General features: G+C 42.9%; 3 protein-coding genes across 13 annotated transcripts in view; 1 reads left to right on the top strand and 2 right to left on the bottom strand.

Annotated features, from left to right (window-relative positions):
- The window catches only part of ZNF827 (zinc finger protein 827), a 163376-nt gene extending 149854 nt beyond the window's left edge, over positions 1–13522 (top strand). For 5 of the 10 annotated variants that reach the window (XM_084856187.1, XM_084856189.1, XM_084856190.1 and 2 more), the window contains 2 exons: positions 33–210; positions 5218–13522. In XM_084856187.1, coding sequence (XP_084712313.1) covers positions 33–210; positions 5218–6025 — 986 coding nt within the window. In that variant the 3' untranslated portion in view covers positions 6026–13522. Of the gene's footprint in view, positions 1–32; positions 2650–2916; positions 4935–5217 lie in introns of those variants that run through there. The other 5 variants (XM_084856192.1, XR_014792095.1, XR_014792094.1 and 2 more) reach the window with 5 other exon arrangements.
- On the bottom strand, positions 1715–22133 carry LOC146343937 (uncharacterized). Of its 2 annotated transcripts, XM_084856210.1 has the most exons (5): positions 19606–22133; positions 16673–16737; positions 14124–14208; positions 13937–14028; positions 1715–11492 (listed from the first exon to the last, which is right to left on the bottom strand). In XM_084856210.1, exons 1-5 carry the CDS (start codon positions 19685–19687, stop codon positions 11466–11468), a joined length of 351 nt encoding a protein of 116 aa, XP_084712336.1. In that variant the 5' UTR covers positions 19688–22133; the 3' UTR covers positions 1715–11465. The 2 variants fall into 2 exon arrangements, with proteins under 2 accessions (XP_084712336.1, XP_084712335.1); XM_084856209.1 differs by having other exon boundaries at positions 1715–14028.
- MMAA (metabolism of cobalamin associated A) overlaps positions 19603–22783 on the bottom strand; it is a 37176-nt gene continuing 33995 nt past the window's right edge. Inside the window, exon 7 of the transcript XR_014792098.1 lies at positions 19603–19661. The gene's annotated coding sequence lies outside the window, so the exon portion shown is untranslated. The remainder of the gene's footprint in view (positions 19662–22783) is intronic.

The following is a 22783-nucleotide window of genomic DNA, read 5'->3' as shown; positions in this document are numbered from 1 at the left end:
TAGATAATAGTGTCTGTGATTTCCTCTTGCAGGTTTTGAATGCATTTTCTGTAACTTTGTCTGCAAAACAAAGAACATGTTTGAGCGCCATTTGCAAATCCACCTGATTACACGGATGTTTGAATGTGATGTGTGCCACAAGTTCATGAAGACTCCTGAGCAATTACTGGAGCACAAGAAGTGCCACACTGTCCCCACCGGTGGGCTCAAGTAAGGAAAGCAAGTACACAAACTTTTACTGTGTTAAGTACATCAAACACTGTGGGGATAGAAACAGAGATATGTTTGAAAAGGGTTCGTTTCTGATGAGGCAGCCAGAACCAAGCAAGTTTACTCTGGTGATTATTTTTAATTGTCACGAGTTAACAAATCTCATCTAGTCTCCTGGGTGACACCTATATTGGGCTGAACAGGAACAACTGTGTCGAACAATACTGGGTGATGAAAATACTGCGGTAGTTTTACCTCCAGTGGTATGAAACTTCATGGGTGTCTCCACAGCTAAAGTAGCTCCTTATGATCAGCTTGCCCATAGTATATGCAAATCTTTAACAAAAATATAAATGTCAAGCATGTCCGGTAACAATAAGAATTGCCAGGCATTAATTAGCTGAATTAGAGGAACCTAGAAAGCTGTATTATATTAGGTTAGACTGCTTTCCATCTAACCCAGTATTGTCTCTGTCTGGTAGAAGCAATTCAGAGTCTCAGACAGATGTTTTTCACTTTGGAATTTTTGCTAACAGTTTCTTTTTTTAACTGGAAATACCAGGGATTGAACTCTATAGGCATTTCAGTGTATACACAAAATTCCTGCACATATGAACAGCCCCCTTCCGTCCAGTTAAGGCACTGCCTTCACTGGGATGTGCATACAGCCCTGCCCTCAGAACGAATGAGGCAGAAGAGCTCTGCGTGAGCATTGGACATCTCCCCTCCCCCCAGTCTGTATTAGCAGATCGTTGGACTGAAGTATAAATGTTTAGGTGATTTATGTATATCTGTACCTCAAGACTGAATATCTGCAGCAGTTGCCACTACACCCGAGCTGCTAAAATTCTGTAGGCGTCATTAAACCTCACTGACAGTCCAACCCAGTGCATGTCAATTCAGAAGTAAGTCCTGCTATGTTCAGTGGGGCTTACTCACAGGTAAGTGTGCACAGGATTGCAGCCTCAGTTCAGTGCATCTATTAGTGGTACTCCAAAAGGAGATGATGTTTTCTGGGCTCATGATACATACTGATTTCTGCTCCGCTTTTCACTATTCTTTGTCTTTTATATTTTGAGTTAGAGAAACAGGCTTGTTTCAGAACCACATACTTGATCCTTTAATCTAAAATACATAAATAAATGTGTATCTTGCCATAGTTCCTGACTCCCAATACCTTTGTTTGAATGTGGGATTCAGTGCCAAGAGTGTGAGTGTATTCCTTACACAGACAAAGACAAATGTGTGCCCAGGTCACAACAGGATTTGGATTTAAACCAGTTCCATTGGCTGCTTCAACTAAGCTGATTCAGATTGCAATCCTTTGCACATTTATCTGTGAGTAAACACATTGGTACTTATTTCTGAGTAAACATGCATGCAATGTTAGTTGGCTACAAATACTTAATGTGAACCTGGTTGTGGATTGTGCTGCAAATCTATTAAAACAGGACACAGTCCAGCTGGCTTTAAACAAAAGTGCCGTTGTTTTTTCATGGCAGAGAATTAACCATGTGCTTAACTCTTCTATTGAAAAATAATGTACTTTGAAGTGTTTACATTTGGTTGGATTGTGCCCATAGCTATCGGGCCTGAATTACTGAAGGGAGCAACCAACATAGTTACTGCTTTTAAAGATGCCGTGCTTTGGCTAGAACTGGAGGGAATCGGGGTGACTGGGGTTTGTGGATTCATTAAGTGCCTTCTGACCTTTCCCCTCGTAATTCGAGCACGGGGGCTAATGACTACCCCACTCACTCAGTGATGAGATATCAAAATTGTTAGGTTACATTCCAGTGAGCTACAGTCTAGAAGCCAAAGAGTCAAAATTTGGCACAGGTGCAACTAACTATTATTATAAAAGACTGGAAATGGGACATTTTTGTACTTAATTGTTCTATTTCAGAGGGTAGCCTTCCAATAGAAAGCATGCCACGCTGCATATGACATGGAATGTTAGGCTGTGGGATTGTGGGGAAGGGACATTTCCAGTAGCAGTCAGAAAAATAGATCTATGCTTGCAAAAATGCAAGTTCTATTTACTTGTGTGTGGGGGAGAGAGAGAGGAGAGAAGAGAAGAGAAGAGCATGCATGCTTGGATGAAAACTTACAAACATAATAGTTTGGGTACTTCTCCATGAGCTAAAAACACATGTAGTCCAAAACACCCTAATTACAATTACTATTAACAAATAGAAACAGGAGGCTTATATCTCTCTTCCTCAAAGCTAGCGATAATGAAGTGTGTCATCAATTAGTCAGAATATTTTAACATTAGATAGGAACATTGTTTCAGTTTGATACACTGAATATTAACTATCAAAACAGTCTCCATCAAGGTAACTTTCTCTTTTATATGGCATATTCTAAATTTACTGAGCAATCCATGGTGGAAGAACCACCATTTCCTACGCCCTACTGAGCTCGTGCAGGTGGAAGGTGAGGGCAGCTTTTTTTTCTTTTTTCATGCCTGTTTTTCCTATTTAAGAATGTTTCCACTCCATTGGTTTTAATGGGAGGAGGGGAAAATATGCCAACTGCAAGGGTGGTACACCTGTGAATGGGCGGGAACATAAGTACAACACCTCCAAGACTGGCATACTTATTCACTCTGGAACATGCCAGGGAAATGAGGGGGCTTTAGTTCTGGGGGATCCAGTCCGCTTCAACACACCCTCCCCCTTACTTTCTGTCACTGCTATGAAGAGGCCACCGTGGTGAACCTCCTTCTCCACCTGCAAAGAGGAGGATCCAACAGAGGAAAGTGAGGTTCACAACATCCAGCAGCCTCTCGGGTGCCTTCCCCAGGAGCGTAGGATTGCTCCTCTAAAGGTGATGGGTTTTTTTAGCAGTACATCAAGTATGCTTTCTGTGTGACCTATAGCCATGCCCCCAAGGTTGGTCCAAAAATACAGGCAGCAGTGTTGATCCATATTAATAAACTGGTTTTAGAAGTTTCATCTCCACCGGGAGCAGCTGTTTTGTAAAGCTAATGGGTCTGAATTGCCCATTCAAGACCAAACCACCCCCAAATACTTTGCTTTACAACAGTGAACAATATAGAGTTGTTGGGAAAATTCATTTCCCCCCAGCTACTGTGAGGATTGCAGCTAAGCTCAGGGGGAACAGGGAATTCTGCAGGGGGTGGCAGGTGACGTCAGCATTCCTGCTAATAAAAAAAATGCCAGTACTACATCCTTGTAGGCCTGGTTCCACTACACCACTGTGTATGACTGTAATCTGTTCATTTTTCTTCCTTCTCCACAAATGTAACACTTTCTTATATTGCTACACAGTCTTGCCCCTCTGAGAGAGACGAAATAAGTTCAGATAATGAAACCCTCTTTTGAGTGTGAAATACTGACAAGTTCTTCTCACATTATTTATTTATTAAATATTTGAGTTGCCTTTAAAGAGCTCAAGGTGACATGACACCAGTGGGTTGCTCGAATGTCTGAAAGATATACAAATAGCTTACTGGAATTATTAATGCACAAGAAGAGGTCCCACAGGTGTCCCCAAAATGGTTCTACCGTTCATGGATCAGGATGCGAACAAGTCAGGTATAGTAATTCCTGACAATACTTTGGACCTAAGCTACCGCCAACCCTGCACAACAAAGCATTGTGTATGATCCATGGCCCCAGGTGGGGATGGGTATCCCCTGTTCATGAGTAGATATATCCTTCAAGTACAGTGGGGCTTGGATGGCACCATGGCTTGGATTCATCCTTGCATTGTGGACTCCCTTGCTGGATCAGAGTGCCTGTTTTCTTTAAATTGCAATAGGCAGAACTGCCCAAATAGCTTCATCTCAGAGACAGGCGCATGTGTATGTCATCTTACAGGAGTAGCTTGCCATTTCATGTCTTAAGCAAACCCAGGCTGTCATGCAGCAGGGTGAAGTGACCTGCTTCAGCTGGCACCCTGATGGGAAGATAGATGAAGACTGGAACTGGAGTCTGGAATGGTGCAGCACGAATCCAGGGCTGGCCCTGCCATGAACCATGTTGAGCCCCATGACTCAGGCAGCGGATCATGAGATTGCAGACTGCAGCCTCCCCATCCACTGTCCACAGGGCTCTCCTGCATCCCGCCCAGCCGCAGCAGCTGTCTACCAACCTGCCAGTGGCTGATTGCAGCAGCAGCAGCAACAAATACTGCTTAAAATCCAGCAAAACAAGCCCCAGAAAAGTGGCCAGTGGAGCTCCTGCGAGGCTCTCCTGAGCCCTCATCCCATGACTCCTTCCTCACAGCAAGGCAATGTGGGCAAGAGAGTCCCGGAGAGCTTCCACACTGCTGCTGCTTTGCCACAACAGCTACTGCTGAAAGCTTATGCTAAAAGTTTAAGTTATGCTTTCAATGCTATTTGCTGCTGTTGCAGCAAAGGGCAACCGGCTTTCTGGGGCCTCCTCACCTACAATGCCTCACCCCGAGGAAGGACTGCTTTCTCAGAGGGTGCTGTTGAGAGGCAAAACAGCCGCAGAAATCATGGGATTACCCATGCTGCTGTGCTTTTTTTTCAAGAATTAAAAATGCAAGCAGGGGGTGGGGGCTGAGAAAAGGAGATAGAAGGGGAGCCCTGAACAAGACTTTTTAAAGTGTTGGCCCTAGTGGGGAGGGGGGAGCAGAATGCCATTCAGGCCTGTAGTCAGGAGTGGGCTAGGCGGGCCTGCCCCCCTGAATTTTCTCTGTCCCCCTAAATGTTTTTTTTTTTCAAACAAATAATTAAAAAGCAGTTTACAATTTTGTCCTTAAAAGGCCTGCTAACGAGATGAACTGCTTCCCCTACTTTTTTGGTCCGTCCCCCCCCAACTTTTAGGCTGGCTACAGACCTGATGCCATTTCGGCTCTGCTTCCGGCATCAAACTCTTAGCGGCTTCATACTAAACTAAGCATGCTATATACTAATGGAATGGAAAACAAATGTTTGGAAGAATGATTAGCTAAATGGTTGGAAGAATATTGGCTAGACCCATGTGTCAATATTTCTCTGGTTTTTGGCAGGTGCCCATTCTGCATTTACTCCACAAACCGTCCAGCAGCAATGGAATGCCATTTGAAGACCCACTACAAAATGGAGTACAAGTGCCGGATCTGCCAGGCAGTGAAAGCCAATCAGCTGGAACTGGAAATGCACATCCGGGAGCATCGCCTTGGCAACCATTACAAGTGTGACCAGTGTGGCTATCTTTCAAAGACCGCCAACAAGCTGATAGAGCATGTGCGCGTACACACTGGGGAGCGCCCTTTTCACTGTGACCAGTGCAGCTACAGCTGCAAACGCAAAGACAATCTCAACCTGCACAAGAAGCTCAAGCATGCTCCACGGCAGACTTTCAGCTGCGAAGAGTGCCTCTTCAAGACCACCCACCCTTTTGTCTTCAGCCGCCATGTGAAGAAGCACCAAAACGGGGACTACTCCGAAGAGGAGAAGAAGGGCCAGGGGGCAAGTTCCAAGGAAGCCAGCCCTCTGCTTGCCGCCCACAGCCCCCGAAGCCTCTTGTCCCCTCTCTCAGTGATGTCTGCCTCCCAGGCCCTGCAGACAGTGGCCATGTCAGCGGTGCATGGCGGTGGGGCGGAGCCGAACCTGGCACTTAGGGCCTTGACCATAAACGGCTCTTCCCTGTGCTTTGACAAGTATCGAAACTCTGAGTTTGCCCACCTCGTTCCCTTAACCATGTTTGTCCCCAAGAACCACTTTGAGATCACATTCCATGCGCCCAGACCACAAACTGTACCCCTGGGTGACACTTCGCCAAAGCACTCCTTCCTCGCCTACCTTGGACTAACAGAAAGGGCAGAAGCTGTCTGAGGGCAGCCACATTCTGTACCAAAAATACTCTCCCCCCACCTCCCCCAACACAACAGACACCCAGCAGGTATATGCATTGCTGCAGACCATACATGCAAAAGGTATGGCTGGCTGAACATTTGTACTATAGATCATTAGTAGTAAGGCATAGGAAAAAAAATGGCTCTGTGTGTCTCCTCCTTAATGCATTGACACGGAAGGCTGCTTTATTAAAACTTGAGAGAGGTGACCTCCTGCATACTTCTACCTTCAGAGGCATGTTCCCAGTACTCTTATCTAAGAAACTATTTTGTCTTGTTTAAGCTGAACAAGAGTGTCCTTAATGGCAATCAGCACTTGCTAAGATTACATATTGATGCATTTTACTTTGGGTTTGTCGGAAAGAGAGTCAGTGTGCCATGACATTGCTTTTGCACGTCCTTTTGTACTGGCTGATTTAATATGAACACATGAAGCTGCCTTAGGCCTCCTCAGGCCCTTGGTCCATCTAGCCCAGTATTCTCTACTCTGACTGGCAGCAGTTCTCCAGGGTCTCAGGCAGGGGGTCTTTCCCACCACCTGCTCCCTGAGATTCTTTCACTGGAGACGCTGGGGATCGAACCTGGGACATTGCTACATGCAGAGCATGCGCTCTACCACCGAGCGAAGGCTCCCACCCCTGGCGATAATTGTTGTGGTTCTCCATGCTCACCGCCTTGCCTGCTTCTCTTTATGTTACAGTTATTGGAATGTGGCAACAGCAATGCTCAGTTCAAGCAGAATTGGCATCCTGGTCAGTACCGCTTGGCATCTGCTATAGTATAGTTGCTAGTTTGGCCTTGGATCTGAGAATTTGAGGATCAGGACAGATCTAGAGGAGAAGAAATTATTTTAGCCCTGCAAGGTGAGGGCTGTTTTACATACTACATTTTTCCTAGATGGAGATGCTCCCTGAACAGGTAAAGGCATCTGCACTGTAGTGTTGGACATGTAATATGAATGGTTTTTCTCTGTGTATACAGATTGGGTAGCCACTACGCATATATGGCTGCTCAGTGGGTGTGGTCATGTCCCTACCCCGCCCACACTCCTTGCCACCCTTGTAATATTGCAGGGAACATACGTATTGCAACACAGAGGTTATCTCTATGAAGGAAAAATGTAATGAATTAAGCAGCCCTGAATATACAACAGTGACATACGTGAGAGGGTAGCTAGACCTCTAAACAGCAAGTGCATTTCATACATGCACAAGGTCAAATTCATCTGTTATGTAACTCGGGGCCACTTCTCCCAATACTTCTTGTACTTGAGTACAGATACCTAGGAACAAATTAAACACATGAGGCATCAGTTTTAAATGGGACACGTGCATTGCATTTAAATCGCTGCTTTTCTTGGAAAAATAACCAGAGGCAGAAACCTGATAATTTCCCCATCATGTTACTGTCTAGTTTACCAAGAAAAGAGGTGATTTAAAGACATATGCACCATTCAAAACTGATGCAAGGCCAATACAAAAAAGTATCATATCAAGCAGCCCTCAGATCAGGAGATCAAACATACATATTCTCAGTCTGTCTTAATGCAATGGTGACTTTGGTTTGCAAAGACAAGAGTGTACATAGTACAGTGATTAAGGCTGCAATCCTATACCCACTTATATGGGAGTAAGTGCCATTGAACGCAATGGGGCTTAGTTCTGAGTAGATGTGTATAGAATTGGACTTTAAATCCAGGAAGTGATTTAAAAAAAGAAGGGTTTGGTAAATTCTGGGTATAAATGCTCAGACTAAATAAAGGCAGGTTTTGCACAGTGCTTGAGTCTTGCACTAGTATGTTTCTCACTAGCAAAAAACAAATAAATGTAAGAAAAGGTGTAGAAGATGAAAATGTTTCTTCTGTTGATTGCAGAAATATCAGATTGTATATTTGAAAAGTTAATGGTCTTTTAAATGGAAGGAGAAAAAGGTGCTGTTTAATCATACGATTCTCTTTTATATGCCCAACTGTTCAGCTATATTGGCAAATTTTGTGTCCCTATAAACAATAACTCTTCATGTTATTTGTATTCCTTTATATCATTTTGTTATTGCTTACTCAAGTATACTCTTCTAGGAAGCTAACTTTATATTTTCTTAAAGCTCTTACTTTGTGGTCATTAAAATGACATAAATATTGCACTTTATTGCAGTAAGAAGCAAATGTTGCATTCCTAATAGATTATCTAAGTCCATTGTTAACTTTTCCCAAGATTTAATTATTTTCTTGCCCATGCACTGATGTTTATTGTGTATCATTATCACATGCAGCTTCCTCCACTAAACACATACAAGGGAAGAAATCCAGATCTGGGTAAGAGTTCAAAGACCAGAAACAGTTTACAATGGGGGACAAGAAGGAAGAGAACTTAAATATTAACAAGTTGCAATATTAAAGTAAAATAACTACAGTCAACATAATGAGAGGTCCACACAGTAGTTTAACCAACATGTGGCCTCACCTAGCTAAGCTATTATGGTAAGTCATTATTGTAGTTGTTCCTCACACAGACATCTTGGAGCCCTGCTCATTGCACTAAACTCTATGAAAAAATACTCTTTGGGACTTATCCTGTGAGCTGTTCCTCTGGCAAATATATGACTAAGATAAGGTCAGTACAGTTACATGCCACTGGTCTTCCACCCCAAGCTATGATGGCACAACACTGCCTAGTAATAGTCACCATCACGTAATGTGCCGGTTCCCACAATCAAGCAGCCCACCGTGGCTGATTTAATGGTGTGCGTGCGGCCATTTTGAATATTCAAGCCGCAACCACAGCTTGTCATGTCATCTGAAACCAGCAAGGGTGGGTTGTTGGCATGGTTAACAAACCACCCACAACCCTAAAACATCCCATGGGTTGTGGTGATTGTGCAGACCTAGTCAGTGTATGGCAAAACATCATCATACATACTTTGCAGCCTGGCACAGGAAAGATGAGAGAACCAGCTGTGATGGGGGAAGGATTGGTGATGCATCAGCTACACAGGATTGTATCCTAAGGTAGTATCAGAAATGGCAGAGGCTGCTGTGTCAGTATAACTGTACACGTGAGATGTCACAGTAATCCGCTTCAACGCAATAGGTGTTCTGCAGAACAAGACAGACCTGACCTACTTCCCTCATCCAGAGTGCTGCTGTAGCAACATTGGCAGACAGGCACACAGTTTAATTTCCCATCTGTCTATTTCTGAAGGTTTGGGGGGGGGTAACACATTTTTTATTGCAGTCTTGAACCATTTACTTAGCTGCAGTCTTGCCACTGAATTGAAAGGGCTCCATTACATCCTCTGCTAGGAATTTTAAGGGAAGATGTAATTTTGAAGAAGAACATACTTGCTAGGAGATAATTTATAATTCAGAATGGTAAAACTGAATTCCCTAAGAGCAAGAATGATGGAACTGTTGTTTCTACAAGCAGTTGCTGCAGCTAACTAAATCTATTCAAGGTGTTTCTAGTTGACTCTCCAAACAATCAATGACCCTATAAAAACAAAAATAAAATAAGTAGTTTGTCATCAGGTAAGCTACGCACGCATAGGAATGTTAAAAAATATATATTTTCTGTAAACCAAATGGTGCAATATAGGAACTTCAAGGAATGAGAGTATTATGATGCTGTAAGCAACTTAATGCCTTGGGTTTAACCATTTTCCTTTTGTATTTGTCTGTCATAGTAATGCTTAATGTAATTGGGCAGCTTTATTTAGCACTTTGAACATTGAATTATTTCTGGAAAGTTAGTTATACATGATTTCTGAGTGTGAAAGAAAAAATGCATCTGGAGGTGTTTTATTTTTTTAAGGAAAAATACAGTATTTATCAAAGCCCTTGCATACACAATTGGTTTGCTATTGGAAGCTAAAGATAGGAATGCTCCCTATAGATATCCTTTGCTTGTAAAAAGACGTTTAACATTTCTACCAACATACTCACTTTGTATCTGCTTTTTTCACACTATGCATACTTTAAGATAGGCTGGTTTCTTGTTTTCCATCCAGTAATTTGGTTACATTCTCAGCACTTTTCTTGCTTCCCCCTGTCCTTTTTAACTTGCTGTATCATATTCAAATATCACACTGTCAAGGTTTGTGTACATTAATGGAAATTTGTATTGTATAAAGCTTTTTTGCATTATAAGGCTGTACAGGGTCATTTTGACAGTAACTGGTATATTTCTTTGCATCTTACGTTGCATTGCCAATTTCTAGTGTATCCAGTTTGGAAGTATATATACTCTAATTAAAACAAAGTTGGCTATACTCTGGCACCATTTTTGTCTCTCTTTCCCCATTGTTTTGTTATTTAGTACGCAACAACTTGGAGTAATTGGCGCTCTAGCTAGAAGAACTGGAGAAATAAAAAGGTACGTAATGTTACTTTTGCAGTGTTGTCCTGATAAATGCTTGGTTATATTTCCAGGAGATTTTGTGAAACAAGCTTGGGTGCAAATCAAGACAGACTATGGGAATGTGTTGCTGAGAATACATCACACCATTCCTCTGGGTACTTATTATCTTCTTAACCTTTAATTCTATGCATAATTCAAACTGTTGCTTTTTATCTATAAAGCCCTACTGCTTGAATTTCAGAGGGAGCCAGAGTGGGCCCTGTCCCTTTAGTAATTGTGCCAGCCCCCTTAGTTAGTGGCTCAGTTCGCACGTAATGACTGCCCATGGCTAGCTGGGACCGTGTGGGAGCAATGCGCCTACTGGCTCCTGGCCATTTGCTGCTTCTGCTTTGTTTCCGGTTTAGAAAACAGTCCCAGAACACCCCATTCCTTGGTTATGCTCCGTGACGTGAGAATTCCGAACTCTGGGTTGTCTTCCTGTGGCCACTGTCAGAATCTCTAGACAAGTGTTTTCGTTGTTCAGAGAGAACAAAAGAGCTTATGTGGACAAGTGTTTTGTGGCCAGGGTTAAACTAGCGTGAGCTTACAATTCCCCAACACTCATCAGTGCTTTTTGTACACGTACAGGAGAGCTTCTCCATCTACAAGGGCTATCCCCATTTATTATTTCAGTAAAAGAGCTGTATGAGCATTTGTTCCTGCATGTGGATGTGCTCCCTCCAATGAAATTAACAGGGCTTGTACGGGGAAAAAAATCCATGTATGCATCAGAGCAGACACAGATCTGTGGAGCAGGTAGGAAAATAAGTGAGCTGTATTCTTTTCCATTGCTATGGTATCTTGGAATTGACTGACAGCATTAGTGTAAGTTTTGTTTTTGCTGGACTAAATGCATATCATAGAAGCACCTTTTGCATAAATATGTTGGAACGTTTCATATTTTTTTCACACTTGAATCCTTTTCTCCAGGAGTTGGTAACTAATTCTGAGAAACAAAACGAGTGTCTGCTGCATTTTTGGCATAGTTGTTGGTGAGCAGCCAATTAAGGTTGAGAAGATCTTGCCTCATTCTTTCTCTGTTTGCATCTCCTTCTAGAGAAGAGAGGGAAAATTCTGTTCAGCTTGCAACTTAATTTGTAAATATCCATGAAGGTTCAACAGCACTCAAAACATGGCAGCTAGAAATAGCAAATTTAGACTTTTATATAGATCTGAGAAACAGTTCAGAACTCAAATTCTAAACTTCCTTCTTTGATGTCTTTTCCCCCTGCTCTGAAAACCGTTTACGCTCCACTGTGCAATTTAGATAACATGCAGAGTGGGTTCCAGTTCACTGGAGGAGAGTTTATGCACATTCAGCAGGTTTGCACAGCGGGGTGCAGTGAGCCAGGGCTCACAGGGTTGCAGCCCTGGAACTTTTTTATTGGCATCATCCGCCCCCCCCCCCGCCCCCAGACTTCTCTGTTCCCTCAGCTGCAATCCTCACAGTAGCTGGGGGGGGGGGGGTGTTGAATTTTCCCAGCAATAATATATTGTCCCCTGTTGTAATACAAAGTATTTTGGGGTGGCTTGATCTTGAATGGGCAACTAAGCCCATTAGCTTTGCAAAAGACCTGCTGCTGGGGGGGATGGCAACAGGTTTGTAGGTTTGTGGCTACAGGGACTGTCATGATGAGTGCCTGCACTTCAACGTTTACCACTACACTTCTGGTGGTGTGGTCATAAAAATGATGCATCACTCTCTTTCTCTGTATTACATATGTCTTTTGTAAAGTGAGTGGGTCTTAATTACCCCCTCAAGACCAAGTCACCCCAACAGGGATAACTCACAACAATATAATGTTGGAAAAATCCATTTTCCCATCAGCTACTGTGAGGATTGTAGCTAAGCTCAGACAGAGCAGGTAATCCTGAAGGGGTGGCAGATGGCATCATCGTCCCTGCTAATCAAAAGGTCCTGGTGCTTCAACCCTGTGACCTCTGACTCCACTATATCACTAAGCTTGAACCATTCATAAAATAACTAACTTTCTACTTTAATTTTTGAAGGATCCATAAGGAATAAATACAATTCAAATATTATAATTATATAAAAGCAGGACTGTAGGAAGTTCAAGCAGAGTAGGGCTAGGCTGCTTGGACTTCCCAGCTTCTCAGCTTTTTCTGGCAATGTTCAGGGGTGGGAGAGCCAGGGGTGTAACCTCTCTCCCCCAAAGTTTGGGGGGGGTCCTTACCTTCAGTGAGGTGGCGAGAGTTTTTCACTTTTTCATTCTTAATTTTTTTTTAACTGTAAACACAGTTAAGCCACTTCATTCTAACTCACGTTTGCTAAGCAATCAGCAGCTAGGCTGCCAAGTGCAGCCAAGTTGCTGCTTGGAAGACCAGCTTAGCCTTATTTACAGTAAATTAAAAGAAAAGAAACCCTTGTCACTTTGACAAAAGAAAATAACTTGCCCCCGACACCTCCGCCTGAAAGTATGGCAACTTTTGTCAGATCACCCCACACCCCATCACCAATATCCCCCCCCCCCTTCACGGGAGATAAAGGTTTAGTGAAGATGTGGGTGGGGAATGCCTCTGAACCTTTCAGCATCTCTGGTGCAACTGCTTGCTATCTGGTCCTGGCTGAACTGCTAGAATATTCTGGGTGCAGTCATCTACCTTAGAAATACTACTACACAGAGAACGTGATTCTAGCAACGATCCGCTTGAAAGGAAGTAGGGTTAGCTTACCCTCTGCTGGTAACTGAAAGCATGCCTGTATTCTTAGACTATCTCTACACCAGCCTAAAATCCCACATTTAAAACGGGGCTTTCTGCTTCCATTTTAAACGCAGGATTACGAAGGGCTCCCTTTACACGTGCTTCCTCCCCCCGCTTTACCCTTCCTTTTCCCCCTTATTTGAGTCTTCCGTATGTTTCATTATACAGCCGCTAGATGGCGCTGTGGTCTAGCGCCTCTTATTGCAAGTTTTCCTCTTCTCAGGAGGGAACTCAGGCGGAACACAAGGGTTAGGTAATTTGATAGCTCATTATCTCGGATCTTTCTGAAAATGGAATAAAGGTCATTTAGTGCAGGAGATGCCCTGGAGGTTAACAACGTCATCTACAGGACCCACAAACTTCCATGAGTGAAAAATCTCAACAGCAGGATAAAAGCTCCATGTGAAGAAGTCCTTATGACTGATTTGGTACGTCTGTTGGTATTTATACAGAGTTTTCAATATTTCAATAATACTTACTTTAAAAAAATACTATTTCTAATGGATTAAAGTAATTATTATTGTTGAAAGTTAAACTACAGCAGTTATCAACAAAAAGTAGTTTTACTACATAGTTTGAACTACTTTTCATAAAATAGCTGAAATTACCATTCATGAAACTACGTTTTACTAGTGGTTAAACTACTTGTAATTTAACTGAAGTCCATCACTGCAAGGCAGTAAAGGAGTGAGGACCATTGCTAATGGACATAAATTCATAATGCAAAGAGGCGATGATTCCAAGGATCGTAGCCTGCGAAGACCTGTACTTACTATAGAATGAGTACTCCCAGTCACAGGCCAGCCAGTCAGAATATCCTGACTAGAAGAAGATACAGCGCCTGTTTCCTCCCCAGGTTGGCTCCCTGTAATGAGGGCAAAAACAAAAATAAAATCAAAACCTGGAAATTTTGTCCTGGGAAAATGAAAACTGAAACGTCTAAGTAATTGGAGTGCTCACCATTTAAACTGGCATGTTTTATCCCCTGCTGAATTACACCAAGTGGTACTACCGGTGATGCCACAATAACTGCATTATGTTTAATCTATATATTTAAAAAGGGGAAAAAAACAGATGGTGATCTGATGGTAAAATGTGACATAGTGCATCATTTGTAAGTAACATGTCTAGTTATAGAGCTGGATGTACTACTTGCTGTTTTGTTGTTGCTGTTGTTTGTTTCATTGTATTGTGAACACCGCTAACCTAGATAACCAGCCACAAATTCAGTAACTGGTTAACTTCCCGTTGTTAAAGCTTCTAGAATGAGAGGTGCCAGAGCTCAAGCTTGGCTGGAAGCCATTGCTTATCATCTATAAACTCTGCCACTGAACCCCTGGGGTGGAATGACAGGTTGTGCTTACTCAGTGGTGAGTGACATTCACTCTGCACATGTTCTGGGGTATTCTATTGCATCCCACATTCCAGTTCTGGCTCAACAGAAGCCCTGCAAACCTCACTTTCTAAAGTGAACCACAAACCAAACAGCTGAAGTTGGAATAATAGGAATACTGAACACAAATATATCCCATTGTTTCCATGCTCTGTTTCTTCCTCACATAGAGAAAACAGTAATTATTCTCCTGGCAGAAACACCCTCTCTGTTTTCAGAGCTTAATTTGAGACATGGCTCACTAGAACTCGGTCCTAAGACCTGTTCGTTTTGCCAGGATTTACACACCTTCAATTTATTTATTATACAGCCACTATCAATGTGCATTATGCTTCACAGAGCACAAAAGGATCCTGCCCCAAGGAACTTACAAGCTAAACATGTGAAGTTGGATACTAATGCATTGCTATGTCCTGCTAAAGGACCATTTCCCAGCCTTTCAAGACAGTGTTTCATATTCAGGGATAATGGGTTTTTTAAAATTTCCCTCAGGACAATGGGATCAGCTTCCATATAGCACTATAGCAGTGCTAGCTCCAATCGTGCAAAAGCAGCATCATTACTGCCGAACAGGAGTGGGCAACGTATGGCCCTCCAGATGTTTTGGCCTACACCTCATATCATCTCTCACCACTGGGTATTCTGGCTAGGGCTGATAGGAGTTATAGGGCGAAAACATCTGGAGGGACGCCAGCCCCTGCCATAAAATATAAATGAAGCAGAAAAGACAGCTTTGATACAAGGGAGAAAAGCAATGTGCTTCTTTAAAGTGTGTGTGTGTGCGCGCGCGCGCGGGTGCGCTTATGGGGGGATGGGACATTTATTTATTTATTATTGCATTTATATCCCGCCTTTTTTCCTCTTGCAAGGAACTCAAGGCGGCTTACATTATCCTCCTCCTCCTCTCCATTTTATCCTCACAACAACAACCCTGTGAGGTAGGTTGGGCTGAGAGTGTGTGACTGGCCCAAAGTCACCCAGTGAGCTTCCATGGCCGAGTGGGGACTAGACCACTGTGCGGTGGTCAGGTCACTTTCACAGCTTCAGCAATAGAAGGCATAGCATCTGTGGACCAAACACAGTTATAATTGTGCACACGTCCCCATATTTAGAGGGCAGCCAAAGATCCATGGCTGTACATGAAGTCATATTCATTATCGCCATGAAACAAAATCACACGTATATTAAATTGGAACTTTTCCTATACGTGTTTCATTAGGGACAAACCATCCCCAGTCTTTGAAGACTTTGTGTTAAACTTGCACTGTGCCTCTCTTAAGGCTCTTTAGCTAAATACCAGCATCTGCAGATACAAGAAGAAACACACCTTGCCCTTTTTCCCTTCAATAAATATGTAAAATCACTGCATCTTTTTACTTTGGTTTTTATTGTCTAGTGGCCATAATCAGCTAAGAGTCGGACACGACTTAACGACTGAACAACAAAAAATCCTGCTGGAGCCTACAGAATTATTCTAGAATACATTACTGGAATACTGCGGGCTAAAACATCTGTATTTTTTGCTCTTCTCTTGTATGCAACTTTCACTAGCTTAACCTGTGTCAGAATTAGTGGTCCTGCAGAGTGCACACTTGTCTATTTGAAACCCACCAGTAATGAGGATAGAAGAACTGCTATATTTGCCTCGTGTTAGACCTTCCATCATTACAGGTCTTCATTTGGCAGGTGATTAAAATGTTCTTCTATAAATCTAAGATCTATAGATCCAATGAGTCAGGTTGGAACACCACAGCACACATGTAAGCATGTGCAACAAAACCAGCTTGCTGTTATGGGGAAAAGGTTCTATCTGGGGAGAGAAGCAGTGATGGGAAGAGATACTTAACTTTTTCCTCACCCATCACATTTCTTGAAACTGCCTCCCCTGGAATTCGAGCCAAGTGTCAACAACTTTTGCAGAAAAGGTGCATAGAACTCCATGGGGAGGATAATTCCTAGCAGAAAAGCAGTAGGTACTTTTCCTCACCCACTTTTCTGATTCAAATTTTACACACTTTTTGTTGGTGGTTTTTTTTACGCACATTTGCACCTAACAAGTAGTTGGGTAATGAGTCACACGCACAAATCTCTAACACTCAACTTATTCTCCACTTACGTTATGTGAACGGACTTGAAATTTCTTTGAAACGCTTGAAGCCTCTAAGAAACTATGACGAAAACCTAGGAGGGACAAACAAGAAAAGGAAGGTTTTTCCCTAGGAATTACACTCATAAATCCAAATCTTTACAAGCCACAACAAGGCATGACACCAGTGATTATCATTAATAAGTGAAGCATGCCTTCAGTTATATAAAATGCAAGCATGCCTAAGTTAATCTCACTTATGTAGTACTCTTAATTCTCTTCCCTAGACACCTGCTTTTGTCTGTTCTGAGATGTTGTTCTGTTCCCTGAGAATACTACCCTCCTTCCAGGAGACCATCTACCCTGCTTCTCCAGGATTATCTCTGTAGCCTTGCCAGATTGTTGTTCAGTCGTTCAGTCGTGTCCGACTCTTCGTGACCCCATGGACCATAGCACGCCAGGCCTTCCTGTCCTCCGCTCTCTCCTGGAGTGTGCTCAAGTTCATATTCATTGCATTGGTGATGCTATCTAGCTTGACAGATTAGGGTGTGTTAAATTTTGTAAACACCACACTTGTATTAACTACTGAATGATACCAGAGCACAGGAAACATCTTATGGAGACTTCCAGTAAGCTCCACTAGTTAATTTGAACATGGATTTCCCTCATTTTATCAGTTTCAAACTTTCTATACTTTGGGACCAGGACAACCACCATCACTTCCTATGCTTCACTTAAGGGTCAAAAGAGGCTACAGTTCTTTTATCCATATCTACTGACAAGTAGGTGTCTTTGTAGCTTACCTACTGTCTGTGTAGCTTATGTACAACCGTCAGCGGCCCAAGATAATTACAGCAAGCCAAATGTGCCTAATGGCACACAGTTTTTAGTGACATTTGATAATCACTATAGCCTCGTGGTCAATGGTAAATTAAACAGGCCTGCTGCATATAAGATAATACATGGCACTCCATCCAAAGTGCTTGTGGTGGCATTAACTCTCCAGAAAATCATGAGGAGATCTTCATCCTACAACTAGGTAAATTTTTCCAAAACTAACAATACAATCCTATACATGTCTACTTGGACACAAGCTCCATTAAGTTCAGCGGAGCTTACTTCCAGGTGATGGACTGCAGCCTAGGCATTTTTCTAGAGCCCTTGGTTAGAGGTCCATTCTATTTATTTATTTAAAATATTTTTATACCACCATTATCAAATCACAGAGCGGTGTACAAAATGCTTTAAAACAACAATTAAAATACAAAAGATAAAAACTATGAAAAAAATCTACCAAGCTAGGTATTAAAAGGAGCAAATGCCTGGATATACAGACAAGTTTTCGACAGGTGCCTAAACGCTGTCAAGGATGGTGCCTGTCACACTGCAGCAGGGAGAGAATTCCAAAGGCTTCTGCAGCTGAAGCCTCCCAAACTAAACTATTACTTTCCATGGGGTTGTGATATTCTGGAATATAGGACTACCATTGAAAGTAAGAGGCATGCTGGCAATCTCAACCTTATTAAGACCATGGTGTCCTCAACTTGCCGGTGCTGTTCCACTGTTAGTGGTGCCACTTCTGGGTAGCACAAAGTTACATTTGTCCTGGGGACATTGAACAAAGGGGTACTTCCCTTTAGGGCTGCTTCATCCAGGCCATTTAATCTACCCAGATGTAGGAGGACAAACCCATACACACCATTATCCGGTGAGCAGCACACAAAAATCTGACTTGGCGTAAGTCCATATGTCAAAAACAAACTGCCAGTTATGGCTTCCTATCATACACATGTGATAGTAAACACATTTCCCCTGAATTCATGTAGGCAAAATGTTGTGTGACGTGCCATGAGTATATTTTTCCCAAGTGATGGCTAGATCTATTTCTGTTTCGCTTAAAACTACCTTAGCTAAAATGTACATATGACTTTCAAAGCACTCTCTGGGGCTGGGTTTTGGGACAAGCAACCTAGGTAAGCAGCCGGGGTGCCAGCCTACAGCGGGCATGGCACATGGGCTATCTGCTCAGCTATCCACTCAAGAGCTGTAACAAAAATAGCACAAATAGTTCATTGTCACTTGTAAAGCTGGGAACACTGGCCTGCATAGCCAATGCTGTATTAAAGTTCAGTTCTTTTTTTCTTTTTTTAATTTACAGAGGAAGGTACAACATCAGTGCCCATTTAACAAACACGTAGCAATTTTGAAAAGGTCCATGCATGCAAATTCTTCATCGTCTTACACCACAGGCGTGAATCGTGCATGCAAACTGCGTATCAAAAGGTATTCGAAAGTTAAACAAATGGAGGGGTGAACACCAACAACCCCAGTTTGTCTCAGGGCTAGCCTTGCTGCTGCCTTCCACTTACTATGCCAACAACATTCACAAGAGATACATCCCACTCTAAAAGTTAGTGTCGCACTGTGGGGTGTGTATTGGATATAGAGAGTTTGGTGTAGATCAGAGACCTGGCTCCAAACCTCTGTTTAGTCATGAATTGCACAGGATGACTCTATTAGGTAAGTAACATTCTCTCTGTCCACGGATAAAATGGAATAACCTCCAGTATGCCACATATAAATGTGACAGGCACAGATAGCTACGGGAACACAACTCTCAAAGTTTTTCAGTGGCATTAGATTCTGGCTTGGTTTGGAATGAGCATTGCTCTATGGTACCACCTAGAGTTTGCCTACAAGCACAGCTCATCAGACCAAGGCAGTCTCACAGCTCCTAGCAGCTGTATACATTATTATCCACTGTCTTCACATCCTCCTTCACATTTCTGTTATGTTTCCAACTGTTTACAAGGACTTCTCATCCAGAATTTTCTTCTTGTCTTTCACTGCTCCATCATCAACGGATGTTTTAAAGTCAGAATCACTGTGCAGCCATCTCATTTGCTACAGTATAGTATGAATTACGTTTGTTTCTTTTTTGCCACCGTCAGTTGCCACAGTACCTTTAGCATTGCCATAATGTCCAGGTAGATAGTGAAGCTGGTTTACCAAAAACACTCTAAAGAAAACACAAAAGGAGATCATACTTAACTTAGATATTCCTGGAAGGAAGGGAAATAAGTTAATTCTACATAGGGATTATGCATTATATACTTAGTGAGTTACAGCTACCTTATAGGCTAAAGACAAATATTGAAAAGAGGAGATAAAAGAGACCAAAGGATAAAGGAGATATTTACACCTCACTCTTGGTGAGAGTAGGTACTCCTGAACTTATGAATGGGAGTGAGGACCCACTCCAGAGTAGGTTCTACAATACCCTTGTCCAAGTAACGGAAGAATCACATAAGATATGAAGCAGGCGGAAGGGAATTCCTATTACCTGGTATCTGAAGGGCTTGAAAAGATGTAAAATAGCTTAAACACTGAAGAAAAGATACATTAGCTAATGTGCAGTCTACAAGGTTGGCAGATCAACATTTCAAACACAATACCCAGATTAACTGAAAGTTCTGAACAGAGCTAGAGAAAACATTACTACCAATAAACCCTCCCCACAAATTATGCCCCATTAACATTTTATTGCTGTAAGCTGCCTTGGGAGGGCTTCTGCCCTGAAAGGCGGCCAAGAAATATTTTAAATAAAATAAAATAATAAAATTCTGTACACTTAAAGGGCAGTATAAAAATGCTCTTAATAATTTAAGTTTGGGGGGTTTTGCTTGGAGAGCTACAGGCCTGTTCAATAGTAGTATAAGATCTATTTGTCTGGCTGTGCGTAATATTAATGGAGGGCTTCTAGGTGGGGCAAGGAGTCCATACAGTTCACTGCAGCTGGGGATACTTTTATAAGTTTTCGTCAGTATAATAGGGTGAACAGGTGTCATCACGGCTCCACAGCTGTAGTAACTCATTCCAGTCCTATCTATCCTGAAAGCTTGTGGAGGCAGTAAATTCTGTGCACGCAGCCCTCTGGGAGCCAAAAGACCTCCCCCACCACCCAGCTCCCAATACAAGGAGGCTCCGAGTCAGCGCATTAAAAACTCAATCTGACTGTATTGCTCTGTCATCTTCCCTAGAGAGGTTATCAAGCTATAATGTTCTGAAAATAAAAGGAATATTTAAATACGTTCCATAGGAGTGTTATGCACTGGACTCGCCTGCTCATGGTTATCCATGCTCTCATCCCATTTGGATTACCGAAACATGCTGCATTTGGTACCGCCCCTGAAGACTGTTTGGAAACCACAGCTGTTTCAAAATACAGCAACCACATTACTGGCTGGGGCAGGGCAAATGGAACGTTGCACTAACTGTCAAACAGCGATGCAGGCTCCCAATCAGTTTCCAGATCCTCCTCAAAGCGCTAGCATTGACCTCCAAAGCTCTAAATGGCTTATCCTGAATCAGATCATTGTTCCGTCTAGCCCAGTATTGTCGACACTGGCTAGCAGCAGCTCTCCAGGATTTCAGGCAAGATTCTTTCCTAGCCCTACCTGGAGAAGCTGGGGATCAAACCTGGGACCTTCTACATGCACAGCAGGTGCTCTTTCACTGAGGTATGGCTTCAGACCCAGGAAGCTCAGAAGCTGCCTCATCCCACATTTAACCTGCCCATGTTTGAAGATCCTGTCTCAAAGGCCCTTCTCCACCCCACTGCTGTCAGAGGTGAGGGCGGGTGGTGACGGGAGACGGGGCCTTTTGTGTGGCACTGCCTCACCTTTCAAACTCTCTCGTCAAGGGAACGTTGCCTGGTGCAGAGTCAGCTGTCCTTTCAGTGCCACATGGAAACCTTTTCATTGACCCAGACCTTTTAGAACTGCTGTTTTAAATTCTGCTTTTATCTGACCATGTTGCTATTTTGTTTTATAACAATTTGTTTGTTTTTGTTATTATTGTTTTGATTTTATATTGGGAGCCATTCTGAGAATTTGTTTTGAAGAGCAGGATGTGACGTATCCTAATTAAATAAATAATTCTAAATAAACACATCCAAATGAATCTAAATAAACAAATCATGTGTGAGGGGCAAATATCATGTGACCAGCCCCCAAGGAGGTGTGGTACCACAATGGAAACTTCTCCTAGGTTCTGCTCACCCCACTTAATTCTATTATGCAAGCATTTCCAGCCGCATGATGGCTACTCAAATGCCATACCAATAATGTATGAATCAGGGCTTGGTTCTCCCCACAAGCTATTTTGGAACCTACTCACGGCCTGTATGGGACAGGACCTTAGGCAAGGGTATGTATCCTCTTTGGGCCAGTGGGCACATATGGCAAAATGAGAAATTGGGCATCACCACAAAATGGCTGCCACAAATGACAAGCAACCTCCCCAAAAGAGTGAGTACAAGGCAAACTTAGGGTCTAAGACCCAACACACTATACAACTCGTTTGAGTCCAGTTTTCAGTCCCAGCAGAAACCTATTATAGAAAAGACAAACTTTTTTCTTCCTCCCTGCCCCGTCAGCCAACTCATTCCCCCATCTCTTTTTCTTACACTCTACACACAGCCCCCCACCTCACTAACCATAGACACATGCACACTCTCACACATCCACATCCATTCTCCATCCATTCACTCACACATGAAAGCATGTATTCAACCTTTCTCCTCACTGCACGCACATGAAAAACGACGTTCACTCTATTTCAGGATCCTTCCCAAATCCCCCCTAAACCCTTTCTCTCTCCCTTCTGCCCTCTCAAACACACATAGAATAGTAGGGTTGGAAGGGGCCTATAAGAGCATCGAGTCCAACCCCCTGCTCAATGCAGGAATCCAAGTCAGAGCATCCCTGACAGATGGTTGTCCAGCCTTGTCTTGAACGCCTCCAGTGTGGGAGAGCCCACCACCACCCCAAGTAATTGGTTCCATTGTTGTATTGCTCTAACAGTCAGGATGTTTTTCCTGATGTTCAGCCAGAATCTGGCTTCCTGTAACTTGAGCCCATTATTCCGTGTCCTGCACTCTGGGATGATCGAGAAGAGATCCTGGCCTTCCTCTCGGTGACAGCCTTTCAAGTACTCGAAGAGTGCTATCATATCTCCCCTCAGTCTTCTCTTCTCAAGGCTAAACACGCCCGGTTCTTTCAGTCTCTCCTCATAGGGCTTTGTTTCCAGTCCCCTGACCATCTTTGTTGCCCTCCTCTGAACCCTCTCCAGCTTGTCTGC

This window comes from Heloderma suspectum, chromosome 5 (assembly GCF_057233095.1).
Source record: "Heloderma suspectum isolate Gila_16-S chromosome 5, 16-S_ref, whole genome shotgun sequence".
NCBI classification, from domain to species: domain Eukaryota; kingdom Metazoa; phylum Chordata; class Lepidosauria; order Squamata; family Helodermatidae; genus Heloderma; species Heloderma suspectum.
Note: the sequence above shows the minus strand (reverse complement) of the source record. Positions and strands in the feature narration are given on the sequence as shown.